Source organism: Cannabis sativa, chromosome 6, assembly GCF_029168945.1.
Source record: "Cannabis sativa cultivar Pink pepper isolate KNU-18-1 chromosome 6, ASM2916894v1, whole genome shotgun sequence".
NCBI lineage: Eukaryota > Viridiplantae > Streptophyta > Magnoliopsida > Rosales > Cannabaceae > Cannabis > Cannabis sativa.
In genome coordinates, this window is record NC_083606.1 from 8,305,655 (window position 1) to 8,320,482 (window position 14,828).

Genomic DNA, 14,828 nt, shown 5'->3' on the forward strand with positions numbered 1-14,828 from the left:
ATTTTTTTTTGGCTCGGCACTGCATGACTTCTATGCGTACGTATTTACAACTCTAGTTACAACCAAAAAAAAAAAAATTAAATAAAGAAGATGAATGAGGGGGCAGAAGAGGGATAGAAAGATCAAGTAAACTATTCTATTTTGATTTGGTTTATATTAATTAATTAATTTATTATAATTATTTTTTTTTCATAAAAAAATATATATATATTTTTTAGCTAAAGTTTGCTATTTTTTTTTTCTTTTTCTTTTTTGATGCAAGTGTGCCTTCAAAAGAAGGAGGCCAGCTAAACTTTGCTTTGTTTCTTCAAAAGATATTGTCCCTTCTCCATCCTTCAATTTATATGCTATATATCATTATAATAATAAGACTTAAACACACGTTTCTCCATGTCATTTTGTTCTTATATAGCTTGAACTATATTCCACGTTATTATACAAAAATATATACCCATATATTCTATTGATGTACAAATATATATTTTAATTTTAATAAATAGCGGCTAAACCTCTTAAATTTCACTTTCTATAATAATTAACATAATTTTTTTTTTCGACTAAACTTGCCAAACTCAATTTTTGTCTGTAAATTTGCTTTTCCATTCGACAACTTTTATTATTTGCCAAGCTAAATATAAATGTTGTTAATTCAGAATTTTATTAATGACACTTGATAATTAATAATTGGGAAAAAAACAGGAATATTCTAAAAATGGTAAAATATTACAACAATACTGTGGGCCGGCCCAATCAACATTTGTACAGCCCAAAATGAAAATATTACAAAAATACCACTTGCCCTTACCTTCAGCCGCACGTCACAAACGGAGAGGATGAATGAAGCTCCATCGATGCAGTCGGCCACGCAACCAGAATGAAACCAGATCGAACGTAAAACAACTGTAAATCCCGTCGAATTTCAATAGGAAACGAACAAATCCAACGATCTAAACAGAAATTTTTTTAAAAAAAAGAGCAGGACAACCGTGGAGAAACTGAATTTCAACATTTGATTTCGGTTTTTATAGTGCAATATCACTCAAACGATCGTCGAAAATTCAGATTGAAGCAATGTAAATCTGTATTGAACAGATCTGGAGCTCCCCCTCAAATCCAAAAAAAAGGTATGAACTGAATTTTTTTTTCAACAATGATACACAGCATTTTTAGTTGCATTCTGGTTGATTCAATGGTGTGCAACAGGCAATACATATGGTAAAAACCAATAAACAAGAACTGATTATGATTAAGGAAACAAGGGATACTAATAACTTCGTTTCATTTTTTTTTTTGCGTTGGCTTACAGTTGCATTATCGTTTGAAAATGGTTTCGAAATCATGAAGAAGTGTTATATGACAAGTACCAAGAGCTAGCATATATACAAGGTAAGATATATGTTAATGGTAGCAAATTAGTTTTATAATAGTTGTAAATCGATCTGATTCGAATAAACATGATGAAAAATGACAATGCGTAATAACTATGTAATTTTGGGGATATAATCGTGGTTTTTCAGTTGGTTTACAGTTGCATAATCATTTAATAATAGTTTCATTACGTTTTTTGCAGGAATTTATTGTGGAAAAGATAGAGTACAGAACAGTTTGAGAAATGGTTAGTTTCCCAAAATTTAAATGAAGTTTCTTAATAGTTTTATTCTCGTTTCTTTGTAGTTTATTAACTACCAAAAAAATGGCAAAATCAGGAATCTGGACAGGAAATACAATGCTTGAACAAAGGAACAGAGATAGTAGTAAGTTTGTACTCTATTTCATAACATAATAAAACCAGTTTTAAAATTCGTTGCCTCGGACTAATAACAATTGCAAAAACACAGGAAAGGAAAGACATTCCATTCCTAGTCTTCTACAATGGAAAATTCGATGATCGAATGAATTATGAAAATTATGAAGCCAGTGGACACTACATTTCTGCCAATTGTAACTATGAAGATTTGCAACAGAAACTCAAAGATGCCCTGGAATGCAACCAAGAAAACACTGTTTTGCAACTGAAATATCAAGTGAAGGAAGGATACCAACCATTGAGGATAAAGGATGATCAAAGCCTGCATTTCTACATACAACTCAAACTGAAAGACCCCGACTTCACAACATACCCAATGTGTGTGAATGTCATCAACAACCCAACAACAACCATCGATGCAACATTCTTTGGAAATGACAATTCATTAATTACACATAGAAGCGCCTTCCAACCAATCGAATACAATGCAGCAACAACAGAAGACTCAACAAATCAACAACATATAATTGAAGCAAGAGTACCGGAATTTGGGGAAGAAAGTTTTGACTTCATGGACTATGCAAAACTTGTGGCAGAGGAAATGGTTGAGCAACTGGAAAACAACAAAAAAGGAACCGAAATCACAGATTATGACGAACTACTAATCACGGATCCGCATCATCCAGAAATAGAAGAAGCACAAATATACAAAGACAAAGAAACACTGCAGAGCGTGCTTGGTTTCTATGCAATTAGGAACAACTTCCAATTCAGAGTTAAAAAATCATGTGCAAAAACATACAAGATTTGTTGTTTGGATCCAAAATGCAAGTGGGCACTAACAGCATCCAGAAACGGGCCAACAAAGTCATTCATCATTCGAAAGTACGACGAAGGTGATACACACTTGTGATCTAAACATCAGATTTGCCGACAAGAGACAAGCTACAACGAAATTGATTGGAAACTACATCAAGCCACGGTTCACCAACATAAAAACAACTCAAACGCCACAAGACATCAGAGGAGAAATGAAACACAAGTATGGGGTCAGAATGAACTACATGAAAGCATGGAGAAGCAAAGAGCACGCGCAAGAAGAATTACGAGGAAAAGCCAACGAATCATACAAAGTTGCTGCCCGGTTTTTGCACATGTTGCAAAAAACTAATCCCGAACAATAGTGCACATGGAAACGAGAGGATGACAACGGCTTCAAGTACTTGTTTGTCGCTTGGATGCATCAATAACAGGATGGAAGAAATGCAAACCTATAATAGTTGTTGACGGAACTTTCCTTAAATCAACATATGGAGGTACACTGCTCTCTGCTTGTACACAGGATGCAAATGGGCACATTTTTCCACTAGCTTTTTCTGTTGTGGATTCAGAAAACAACAACTCATGGCAATGGTTTTTCACAAAAGTGAGAGAAACATATGGGATTAGAGAGGAACAGTGCTTGATCTCAGATAGACATGAGAGCATAAGTAAGGCAGCTTGTCAAGTATTTCCAGAAATCACACATTGCTATTGTGTATACCAACACGTTAAGCAACCTAAAAGCAACCTTCAAGAAGAATGCAAGCAAGCTGGATAAACCATTCTTCGCTGCAGCCAGAGCATACACAGAGAGGAAATTTGAATACCATATGAGCGAGTTGGACAGCTTGGACATCCGTGTAAGACCATATTTACAACAAGTTGGATACCACAAATGGTCAAGATACCACTGCAAAAACAACAGGTATTCAACTATGACTTCAAACATTGCTGAATCTCTAAATGCAGCAAACTTGGCAGCTAGAGAGCTACCAATCACAACACTGATGGAGTCATTGAGAGCATTGATTCAACAATGGACATACACAAACAGGAAAAAAGCACAGAAAACAACAACATTTTTAACACCTACAGCAGAAAAGAAATTAGTCGACAACTTTGTGGAATCATTGACAGAAAATGTAATGACATGTTAAATATTTTAGTTGCATTTTAGTTTCGTTATAGTTTCTTTTTCGTTGTTATACATATTAACAGTTTTACACTTAATCCGCAGGTAAAACCAATAAACGAGACCATGTTCGAAGTCATTGAACTAACCAGATCATGGGTCATCAACCTCAAGGAGAAAACATGCAGTTGCAACAGATTCCAACTTGATGAGTTACCGTGTGCTCATGCGCTTGCTGTTATAAAAGAGATGAACTTGAATGTTTACAACTACTGTTCGGGTTATTACACCACGCGAACATGGCTTGAAACATACAGCGGCTCAACATATCCGGTACACAATCACACAACTTGGGATGTGCCACAAAACATAAAAGATATCATTGTTCTGCCACCAAACCAAAAAATAAGATCTGGAAGACCAAGGAAACGAAGGTTTTTATCTGAATGGGATACAAAAAAACATAACAGGTGCGGCAAATGTGGACAACACGGACACAATCGAAAGACATGCAACAATCAAGCAATAAAATAGATACATATGAAATATTTGAATTGTTAAATTTTGTGTGCAAATTCAAACAGGTTGATCTGTGATGCTCTAAATACATGGGATTTCATTTTTATCAAATTTGAAACAGATTTTTAATAGTTTCAAAATCGTTTTGTTACAGTTGCGACCCTTTGTAAAATATTAAGTAGCGGAATGACTTATTCTTTACAGTTTTAAAGGCAGTCAGTCAATAATTGATAAAACATAACTTGAATAAGGGAAAACAGTTAATGGAATACGAAGAATAAATATACATTCATAGCACTATTTAGGAAAAATGAAAACATAGTTTGTATTTAGTTGGTTAATAGTTTCTCCATAGTTGTGCGACCGTATATAAGAACTTGAACAATTAAAAAAACACACAACTTTGGGAAATACAAACCTATACAATAAAGATATTATAAGGAGTGAATGTCAAATATCCTAAAAGTTTTAAACCAGCTACATAGTATAAAATCAAATATAATACCTACATTGAAACAACAACACTAAAACTTGTCAAGTAAATAGATTCAACAAATAACATAATAGAGCCACCAAATTAAAAGTTCCTATTTCTTCAATTTAGATGCCTTAGAAGACTTGGATTGCTTCTCATCCTCGCTGTCAATACTTTCGTCAATTTTCCTTTGTCCGTACGAGTAGAAAAGTGCAGCTAGTCGGGTTCGATAAACTTCGATGTCAAAGTCTGCAGGGACATCCTTTCCGTGTATAAAGAATTCAGCAAAGGCAGCAACATATGCTCCACAATCACTGTTAAAAAACATAGAGAAAAAATAAACAGATTAGAAACTAAAAAACAACATAAAAGAAACTTAAAAGAAACACTCACTTCTTCTGCTGAGACGCAAGACCACTAAGCTCCACGATTCTGAATGGAGCTGTAGGGTCAGAAACTGAGGCAGGAACTTCTGCTCTATTCTTCCAGAACCCAAGTAAATCGAAAAACAAAGGCAGCAACACGGAATAAGCCTTCATCGCATTCCTAGCTGCGGCATTCATCTTCGCGGTTCTCAAAGAATTGTACAGAAATAACGTCCTTTCGTGCACGTCAAGACGCCCAAAAACCCAATGACTTTCCCTTCTTAAATTGATGATGAAAAGCACGTGATCGGCTTCATACCAAGGCTTGGAACAGGGAATGCGCATACCTCGGATGTAATGCGCAATTGGGTGGGCAGCGTGAATGTGTGACATCTTAGTCTTCATTGACTTGGCCTTGTTAAATTTGTGGTACAATGCTTGGATGGAATCATCAAAAAGACAATCAGTGGTTGCGAAATTCAACGTCACAGCGGAAGAATACTTACCTTTTTTCCGAAGGTAATAGAATATGGTGTTCATATGCTGAGAAAAAAAAACAACACAGAAACACAAATGAAAAGGTTTAACAACTGTAAAAAAACTGAAATGTAGTATCAAAACTAAAAAACATTTAAAAAGAAACTAAAAACAAACTACCATAAGTACAATATAAATTGGAAACTTTACCGAGTCGTTCATAAACATGTCGCATGTGGCCAAATGGTAAAACCAAGTTTTATCCTCAACATAATCAACACCTAGCCTAAAACCCGGGGTAAATTTCTTTGCGCCGTCTTCATAACAATTATAATGCCTACAACAACAAAAAACAAAGACAAAAAAACGGCATTAAAACGGGAATAAACTTGGAAAAAAAATAATACAAAAACAGATTTAATAAAAAACGATCACACAGGATGTTTAAGCAATCCTTCACCAATCCAAGAGTCAAATTTTGCCTCAATCTCGGTAGATACGGGATCAGCAAAAGCATCATTAAGAGCATAAAGGCCCTTCACATAAGTCACCATTTTGAAATCCCTATCATCCCCAGCAGACTGAGAACCTGAGGACATAAGCTCCATTGGAGTGCTCCCGACATCAGCAGACCCGAAATCAACAAATGGAGATTTCAAGGCCGGAGCACGCTTCCTCTTATCCAACAGAGGTGTATCAGAGACAGTATCCTCAGTTTCTTCATCAGTATGAAGGGCATCTGACTTTTCACCAACAACATCTAGATTGGGTGCGGGGACCTAAAAAATAAAGAATGCATTAAAACAGTTGCAAAACATACTAGAAACTAATGAGCAACCAAAAAGAAACCTAGTTTTTTTGAAAACAATTAAAAGTAAACTTACATTGATTTTAGCAACAGCCTCCAAGCCAGCCAACACAACTTGATCATCATCTATTACAAGCTGGCTCAACCCATCAAAGAAATCGTCCCCCTTCAATCGAGACTCATCGCCCTTCGGCTTCTCAACATCCTTAACATTTTTATCACTCCCTCCAACATCCTCAGAAGGATTCATATCAGCAGAAGGGACAGCAGTAACAGCCTTGTCAGCATCATCAGCATCCCCACCAACTTTAACCAACTCACCACCATCGTCGGAGTCGGAATCAATATTTTCTGGATCAGGCAATTGCTTGTCATCATCCTCGGCATCATCATCATCATCATCATCAGCAGGATCATCATCAGAATCTTGAGTTACTAATTCATCCGATGACTTTCCCTGTATCAGCCAACATAAATGAAACTTAAATAAAACAGTAAAGAAACTATACAAAAAAAAATAAAAAAACCTAAACAATAAAATAAGAATAAATACCTCGTCAGAAGGACGACGATGAATGGCATTAACCTTCTCTTGGATATCCTTAATTACAGTCATTACGGATTTGAAATTAAAATCAACAAAACACCTCAACGAAATGAAGTCCTCGGCCAATGATGATTGATTCGAACTGAGCATCTCCAGCTTAGATTTCATCCAATCAATATCCGCCGAATCGACTTCTTTGAAGATGAGCCACCCTCGAAGGGTTGCTTCGCTACACCACGTTCATCAATAGATTCATCGAGAAATAGACCGTCAAGTTGAAGCCGCCGCCTCTTCATCAGTAGGACGCATGTTTTTTATCTTCAACTGAACAGCATAATTAAACATAATATGAAAAAAAATTAAAACAATTGGAAAAACCAAAAAACAACAACATATATTAAACTGAAAAGAAACAGGAAAAAAACAGTAAAGAAACTGTAAAGTACCTTCTCCAAAGGTAAATCAAAAATCTTGCCCTTCAAGTCTCGAAGGGTTGGATTTTTGGTGACGATGGTGTTGCTCCAGTTCAGAATCCTGGGAATAGAAGATGAAACTCTCTTACAGAAAGAGTTCACCATTGCAGGACAGCATTCATAAAACCAAACAGTAAAAACCCAAGGACATCCCAATGCCCTATACCAGCCATCATATTGGCCTCCCTTCTCTGCCTTTCTATTTTTCATAATGATCCCATGCTCAATCCTACCTTTGAATGAGTCAATTGTCAATTCAAATGATTCCCTACCCCAACAATACTCATCCCACCGACCGCTATCAACTACATCTAGAACAAACCTAGACACTTCTTTGTCAGGAGTATTGCTAAGAAGAAAACACTGAATGAAATACAAAACAGCCATTTTCAAACCAATAGACTCATCCAAACCCCACCGACTACCCAAAAAAGCATCCTCGATGGCTTTGTTGTCAATAGTTTTTACACCACGGAAACATGTTTCTACCAATTGATTTGTTTCCTGTGAAAACAACAACTTGTTGCAATCACCGAAACAATCTAAACCAGAAATAAGGTAAAATTCTTCGGCACTAAACCGTATGCAACGGCCAGCAACCTTAGCCCAAAACTCCTTAGGATTAGGCTGTAAAACTTCCCTTAGTAGTAAACTATGAACGACTTGTGGGTGAAAAACAAACTCAGGCATATCCAGAAAATGCCCAAACTGAGTTTGACGAAACAAAGAAAGCAAATTAACAGATAAAGTGTTTTTAATATTATTTATCACAGAATACACACTGGTGCACACACACTTAGATCTGTAAAAATCAGAAGGACTAAATTTACAGTCCCAAACCTGCAACATAACAAAAAAGGGCCAATATAAATTATAAATCCTGAGTTAAACAGTATGGAAACTGTAATACAACTACAAACAAACTAAAAACAAACTATCAATGGCAAACAACTACACAGAAAATAACAGCAAAGACCTTAAATCGTTTGGAAACATAAAAAAAACAGTAAACAACTAACCCTAAAAAGAAATCAAAAAATGCAGTATAAAAAGAACAACAAAACTATATTAAAACAACAAACAAACTAAAAAACATATACAACTATATAAAAATATAGAGCAAAGATTTGAAAATCGTTTTGAAATCTAAAATATAACAGCAAACAACTAAACCTAATGAAAATCGAAAAAACATCAAAACATACCAGTAACAAACTATTAAAAAACTGAAAAGAAACTAACGAAGAATGATTGAAAACACCAAAAACGAAAACAAAACACATAACCTGTAAGCACAAAAAAACACTAAAAATAAAGAAAAACAAAACAAAATTAAATAACAACACCCAGACCAGAATCAAATGGAAAGATCAAAAGCAACAATAAATAACTAAGAAATTTAAAAACATGAAACAAAATGCGCAAATGAAACCCTAAAATCACACAAAGCAAAATGAACATGAAAACGCCAAAAATCTGGGTAAAGCAGAAATGGAAGAAAAGGGGGAAACGAAAATAAAACTAAAAACCAACCTCAGTCCGATCTGCAGAATGTGTAATAGATTTTTGGAATTTTTTCCCAGAAATTTCTGGAAGCGAGGACTCCTCCAAGTTCAGCTTCGATTTCTTCGAAGAAGTGGGTTTCACACGCTTCGGCATGGGAGCTTCAAAATCAGAATCAAAATCATCAATGATTGGGCGTTTACCCTTGGATTTGTTGGCCAAAGATTTCTTGCCCATTTTTGATTTCTTTTTGAGAACTGGAGAAGGGGATGAAGATGACCGAGTGATTGCCATGGTATAAATAAGATTGAAAAAAAATGAAACAGAGAGGGAAAAACAGTTGCTAAATCGTGGGCTAAGAGGAAGTTGAAAATTCGTGGATGAACCAAAAATAAGAGGGAAAAACGTGATAAATTATGGGTGGTTAATGGAGGTTACTTGAATTCAAAATGAACTTAGAGAACAGAAATGAAGAATAGAAAATGAAATGAAAACAAAATGAAAAAAGAGAGGGAAGAGAGTATGATTTGATTGATGATGCATGGGGATAGAACACGTGTATGCATGGTATGATGAGTAAGTGGTAAATGTGTAATAAAAATAAGTTTGTAAGTATAAATGTAGTAATAGGCGTGTAAGGGTAATTATGTAATAAAGTGAGTAAAAAGGATTTTTCATGTAAAAATTTCTTAATAATTTATATAATGAATACTTAATAAAAATATATACTTTATTATGAATTCTAATATAAGAGACAAAAATATTTACATAATTTTGTAGTTAAAATCTACAAATGAGTTATACTTTTATGACACTTGCTTTTCCAGTTTTTCTTTTTAATGCTTATTTTAAGTTTTTTTGTTATAATATTTACATTATAATTATTTTTGTTTAATAAGTATATTTTTGAAGAATATATATGTATTCGAAGAAAAAAAAAATATTAAGACTAATTTTTTTAAAAAAGAATTAAGAGTACTTTTAAAAATTAAAAATATATTTTATGTAAAATAAAAATATTTAAATGAGCATAATGTTTATGCAAATAAAACTCTTCAATTTTTAAATTTAATAATTTTTAGATTCTGGTCATTCTTTTTTTCTTTTTTATTTCTCATGATTAACACACTTCTTTCCCAGTGTTTTTTTTCCTTAAAAAAATCTATATATTATTATATTATAAATGTATCACGCAAATGCCGAATATTTCATATTAGTAGAAATGGTGATGTATTACAATAACTACATCTAATTGTTGAGTAGTCTTCTCTACAAACTAATTTTGCTTGCACATAAAACACATGAGAAATGCCAAAAGATATCTTAAATGTCAAATACTACATAATTTAATATTTGGTTACACACCTTTTCATTTAATAAATAATATTAAAAATCACTAACCACTCGCAACATACCCTATCAATATTATAGCAATACCCAAATTAACACATGCAAGAACAAAAAAAAAATAATAATAATAACGTCCACATAGGTAGATAGATCCAGATCCAATTAAATATATACTTTTTATTTGATTTTATATGTATTTTATTAAAGAATTTAGTCAATTTCGGAGGTTAATTCTAGTATTCCTAAATTGATTAGTGCATGCATGCTTGTAAAGTTGTAAATAATAAAGAAAAGCTTCCTTCATTATTCCTTTTTTATTTTTTTCCTGAAATTCTACATTGCTTTTTTCGATTTCCAAATATATAATTTTACCAAATTGTCTAAAAGGAATCATTAGCAAACGTGTCCCATATAAATGGTCCCCAAAACAACATTCTCTCAATTAATTCATTCACGCCAACCATATATATTAGAGTATTATTATTGGACATTAGTAGTGTCTAATACCTTTAAATATGTCACAATTAGTTAGTGATACTTTCTAAAAATTATTACATTAAACTATATAACATCGATACTTAAAAAATACTAGACACCTTTTAACATTTGTTGTGTATATATATATAGCTAGCTTCTTAATATTTATGTTAAGATCATTCAAAATCTGGCCCACCACACATATATAAATATACATATGTTTTATATTCAGTCTTCCATATCTCTTATTATATAAATAGAGAACCTCATCATTATTATTAGGGCACTATTCCATAACCATCATCAAAATATGTCTGATCAGATCAAACATCTTCCTCTTCTTCTACTTCTGTTTCTTATAATGTTATCTCTTTCTCTTCCTAGTTTAGCTCATGATAGTGACCATGATGATGACCAATTAGGTCTCTCTTCAAAACCAAGACATTTTGTTACTTATTCCATTAATAATCATGATCATCATCAGAACCACCTCCAAAGTTCCATTAGAAAAAGGTCCGGTGGCGGCAGCGGCATAGTCTCAACCAGACCTCATGGTAAATCGGCTTCACCTTCTGGGAAACAACCACTTCTTGATCTCCCTCTCTACTTCTGTTGGACTCTTCTCCTTGGATTTGTTTTGTTATAAATATATAAATAAATATATAACTTTTATGTGCTTGTTTTTATTGTGTTATATATGATTATATTTCTTAACACTTTTTCTATGGCATTAGAGAACATTTTTCTAGTGTTGAATATTAATAACTTGTACGTTTTGTAATGAGAGATGATTGTTTGTTCTGGTTATTCTTTTTCTTTTTTTTTTTGGTTAGTTTTGTCACTTTACGTAGTGTACGTGGAGTTGAAAAAAAAACTTGATATTATATATATCCTCTCATTTAATTTGTTGTTCTTTCTTGGATGAATATCTATATACAGTGCTTTTTTAATTTGTAATTAATAATTATATTATCAATAAGTATATACATATTATATATATGTGTTATATGTAATGTACACATGGCCGTACGTATCTTTAATTAAATAATTAATAATAAAAAAAAAATTATAATCAAAATTATTTACGGTAAACAAAGGAAATGTAGCAAAAAGCTACAAGCAGTATCATTATAAAAAATATAGTATCATTATAAAAAAAATATGACATACTGTTCTTGATAGAATTATACTGTTATTGATAGAATTTATCAGTGATTTTGATTTAATAAATAATGTAACAAATTGCTAATCACTCGCATAGTCATCTTTAGCTTTTATGAGGCGGCAAAATTTGAGAAAAAATTGGGTTTTTTATTTAGCAAAAATAAATTTTGGGACCTTATAAAAGAGTAATTTTTGTTTTCTTAAAAAAGAAATGACATCTTAAAAGAAAACCCTAAAAATAGTACACTCACAATGCGCTAATATTAATACAGGGATATGATTTTGTCCCGTGTACTTTCACGGATTGTAATTCTTGATGTACGACAGCCGTCAGATAAGGGAGTTATTTGATCTGACGGCTGAGATTGATCTAGGGGTATTTATGGTTAAAAAAGTAAAAACGTGCCCTGACACCATTCCGTAAAAGTACATCACGAGATAAAATCATATCCCTATTAATATAATGTTGAGCACTTTAATGTGCTTAAACTTAAAGCAATGTTCTAATAGGCAAATAAGGACATCAAAGCAATTCATTTACATTAATTATATAAGTGACTATTCAATAGTTACATTAAAAATATAATTATAAATATAATTATGATGATTATATTGTTTTTATAAGCTGTTATAACAAAATTGTATTTTTAAACTCAAAATAATTATAATTAATTATATACTTAAAGTAAATTAATTTTTTAATTAAAATATTTAATAAGACATTTTTCGCAATTAATGTATAAATATTTTTTATTTTCTTATTTATATAGAAATAAATAAAATTAATAAGTTAATATGTTACATGTAATTTATTAATTATTTTTAAGCTAATTAGGATTTTTACTCCAAATTTTGACATGTACCAAATCATGTCCCTCAACTCTTAAGGTCGTTAAAAATGCTCCATGAACTATTGAGATTGTTGAATTTAAGGATTTTTATCTAATTTTAGTAAAAAAAACAATCTAGCATGATGAAAGTTCAGGGACATGATTTAGTACATGTCAAAGTTCGAAAGGTATGATTTGATAATTGATATAGATATCAAAGTCTGGGGACCATGGTTTAGTACATAAATAATCATTGAAATAGTAAAATTAAATGAAATTAGATCTTAAATTAAACAATCTCAATAGTTCAGGGAAATTTTTAACAGTCTGAAAAGTTCAAGTAGCATGATTTGATACATGTTAAAATTTAAGGGACAAAAACCCTAACTAATCTTATTTTTATTTAAATTTTAAATAAATAACTGTTTAACAATAATCCAATAATGTAACCATCCTGAATATAACCTTTAAAACTTTCTCTATATAATATATTCCCTTCAAGAAAAATAAAATATATATATGAGGTATAGCTTTTGTGAAAGGCACGCAAATTCAAACTAAGAAACTTAACAGTAATCAAAAGAATATATATAATCAAGATTCGGCTAATATTTAATTTACTTTTACTTAATGAAGTTATCGCTATATACAATTTTCTTTTTTTCTCTTTTTTTTTTTTTTTTTTTGAGAAAATATTGTTCATTCAATTTTTCGTTTTAACATTAATTTTCATTTTATTACTGATAATATTGAAATGAAAACTCTTAAAAATTGAAGTAGGAGTTGGGCATACTCATCCACTTTCTCTATAATTTTGACATTATCATTTGAGAGAGATTTTATTTTATTGAAAAAGGAAAATTCCTCCTTGTCGTTGTAGAGTACTCTATCGTAGATGTAGTTATATTTTGGCACATGCATCTCAAACAATTTAACATTTTTTTTTTATGAATTATTAGATCCAATTCAATTAGCACTTAGATTTAAAAATACTATAAAGATATCATTCTTATAAATTTAATGTAACTAAAAACTTAAAATAACTAAAACAAAAATATTATTAATTAATAAAATAAAACAAAAAATATGAAAACAAACACACAAACCAACCTAAGCCTTACAAATTCAACAAAAAAATAAAAAAAAGGTAAAAGGTAAAAATATAATCAAAATATATAACTTTTATTTTTAAATATTTTTTATTATATATAAATTAATATAAATATTTTTTTAATATATACTAAATGTAATTAGATTGGATCAGTTTTTAATTAAATTTTAAGATTGATATTAAATAACAGTTCCAGTTTAATTAGAATTTAACTCTTAACATCTAATCTAATTTGTAATTGGATATCTAATTTTTTATAATTAGATTAGATTGGATCCATTCAGTTTATTTAGATTAGATTAGATTAGATTGAATCTTGTCTATCTCTAATTATAATAACCCTACTTTACTTTTCTTTGATTGTTTGTGCAAGCTTTAAAAGTAATTCGGTTATCTTTTGCAGATCTCCATGCTTATTTGCTTCCTTGCCCTTCTTCGAGTACGGAGGATGTCTGGCGTCCTCTCTCTCAGGATTGGCTGAAGCTGAATTGTGATGTTAGAGTGGGGTTGGACAGCATGTGTGCTGCAGTGGTTGCAAGGGATCATTTTGGTAGGGTGGTCTGGGTTATTACACTTAAATTGGAGTTTTCTGATGCACTATGTAGGGAAGTGGCAGCTTGCTGTTTGGCCCTGGAGACGGCTAAGGCTCGAGGCTCAAAGTTTATCGTGGTTGAAAGTAATTCAAGGGTAGTGATCAATGCTCTTAATGGGAAGGAGTCATGCTCTTAATGGGAAGGAGTCACGTTGGGAGCTTGAGAACTATGTCTCATTTTGTGTTAGATTCTCTCCTTTTTTTTTTTTTTTTTGTTGGTTGTACCTTCGAACATATTAGTAGAAAATGTAATTTTACAGCCCATAATGTAGTTAGGTGGGCGTTTTTCCACCAGAGATTTGGTTGTATTCCGTTTTCCTCTATTCCTGGACAAATTATTTTGTAACGACCATGTGGTGTGTTACTGATTTTATTTATATATGAACACTTTTTTTTTAAAAGAAATAAATAAATAAAGAGATTGAAAGCATGCAGA

General features: G+C 31.9%; 4 protein-coding genes across 4 annotated transcripts; 2 read left to right on the forward strand and 2 right to left on the reverse strand.

Moving 5' to 3' along the window:
- The first annotated feature begins 694 nt into the window (after positions 1-694).
- Positions 695-2,997, forward strand: LOC133039132 (uncharacterized). The gene is made up of 5 exons (XM_061117956.1): positions 695-1,386; positions 1,571-1,615; positions 1,707-1,754; positions 1,839-2,444; positions 2,932-2,997. The coding sequence occupies exons 2-5, from the start codon at positions 1,613-1,615 to the stop codon at positions 2,995-2,997; spliced, it is 723 nt and encodes a 240-aa protein (XP_060973939.1). The 5' UTR covers positions 695-1,386; positions 1,571-1,612.
- Positions 2,998-3,004: 7 nt separating this feature from the next.
- Positions 3,005-4,320, forward strand: LOC133038746 (uncharacterized). Its single transcript, XM_061116998.1, has 2 exons — positions 3,005-3,711; positions 3,807-4,320. The coding sequence occupies exons 1-2, from the start codon at positions 3,400-3,402 to the stop codon at positions 4,233-4,235; spliced, it is 741 nt and encodes a 246-aa protein (XP_060972981.1). The 5' UTR covers positions 3,005-3,399; the 3' UTR covers positions 4,236-4,320.
- Positions 4,321-4,484: 164 nt separating this feature from the next.
- LOC133038747 (uncharacterized) lies at positions 4,485-5,884 on the reverse strand. The gene is made up of 3 exons (XM_061116999.1): positions 5,748-5,884; positions 5,089-5,603; positions 4,485-5,009 (listed from the first exon to the last, which is right to left on the reverse strand). Exons 1-3 carry the CDS (start codon positions 5,763-5,765, stop codon positions 4,808-4,810), a joined length of 735 nt encoding a protein of 244 aa, XP_060972982.1. The 5' UTR covers positions 5,766-5,884; the 3' UTR covers positions 4,485-4,807.
- Positions 5,885-7,162: 1,278 nt separating this feature from the next.
- LOC133039133 (uncharacterized) lies at positions 7,163-9,545 on the reverse strand. The gene is made up of 3 exons (XM_061117957.1): positions 8,899-9,545; positions 7,339-8,205; positions 7,163-7,216 (listed from the first exon to the last, which is right to left on the reverse strand). Exons 1-3 carry the CDS (start codon positions 9,160-9,162, stop codon positions 7,163-7,165), a joined length of 1,185 nt encoding a protein of 394 aa, XP_060973940.1. The 5' UTR covers positions 9,163-9,545.
- Positions 9,546-14,828: the final 5,283 nt, after the last annotated feature.

What these genes read in the sequence shown, in the direction of transcription:
- LOC133039132 (XM_061117956.1), top strand. An exon ending in ACAAAGGAACAGAGATAGTA is followed by an intron (nt 1,755 to 1,838) that starts GTAAGTTTGTAC and finishes GCAAAAACACAG; the next exon opens with GAAAGGAAAGACATTCCATT. An exon ending in ATCATCCAGAAATAGAAGAA is followed by an intron (nt 2,445 to 2,931) that starts GCACAAATATAC and finishes CCCGAACAATAG; the next exon opens with TGCACATGGAAACGAGAGGA.
- LOC133038746 (XM_061116998.1), top strand. Translation starts at nt 3,400, where the DNA reads ATGAGCGAGTTGGACAGCTTGGACATCCGTGTAAGACCATATTTACAA. An exon ending in TGGAATCATTGACAGAAAAT is followed by an intron (nt 3,712 to 3,806) that starts GTAATGACATGT and finishes CTTAATCCGCAG; the next exon opens with GTAAAACCAATAAACGAGAC.
- LOC133038747 (XM_061116999.1), bottom strand. An exon ending in CTTGCGTCTCAGCAGAAGAA is followed by an intron (nt 5,010 to 5,088) that starts GTGAGTGTTTCT and finishes GTTTTTTAACAG; the next exon opens with TGATTGTGGAGCATATGTTG.
- LOC133039133 (XM_061117957.1), bottom strand. Translation starts at nt 9,162, where the DNA reads ATGGCAATCACTCGGTCATCTTCATCCCCTTCTCCAGTTCTCAAAAAG. An exon ending in ATTCTGCAGATCGGACTGAG is followed by an intron (nt 8,206 to 8,898) that starts GTTGGTTTTTAG and finishes GTTATGTTGCAG; the next exon opens with GTTTGGGACTGTAAATTTAG. An exon ending in TTGATTTACCTTTGGAGAAG is followed by an intron (nt 7,217 to 7,338) that starts GTACTTTACAGT and finishes TATGCTGTTCAG; the next exon opens with TTGAAGATAAAAAACATGCG.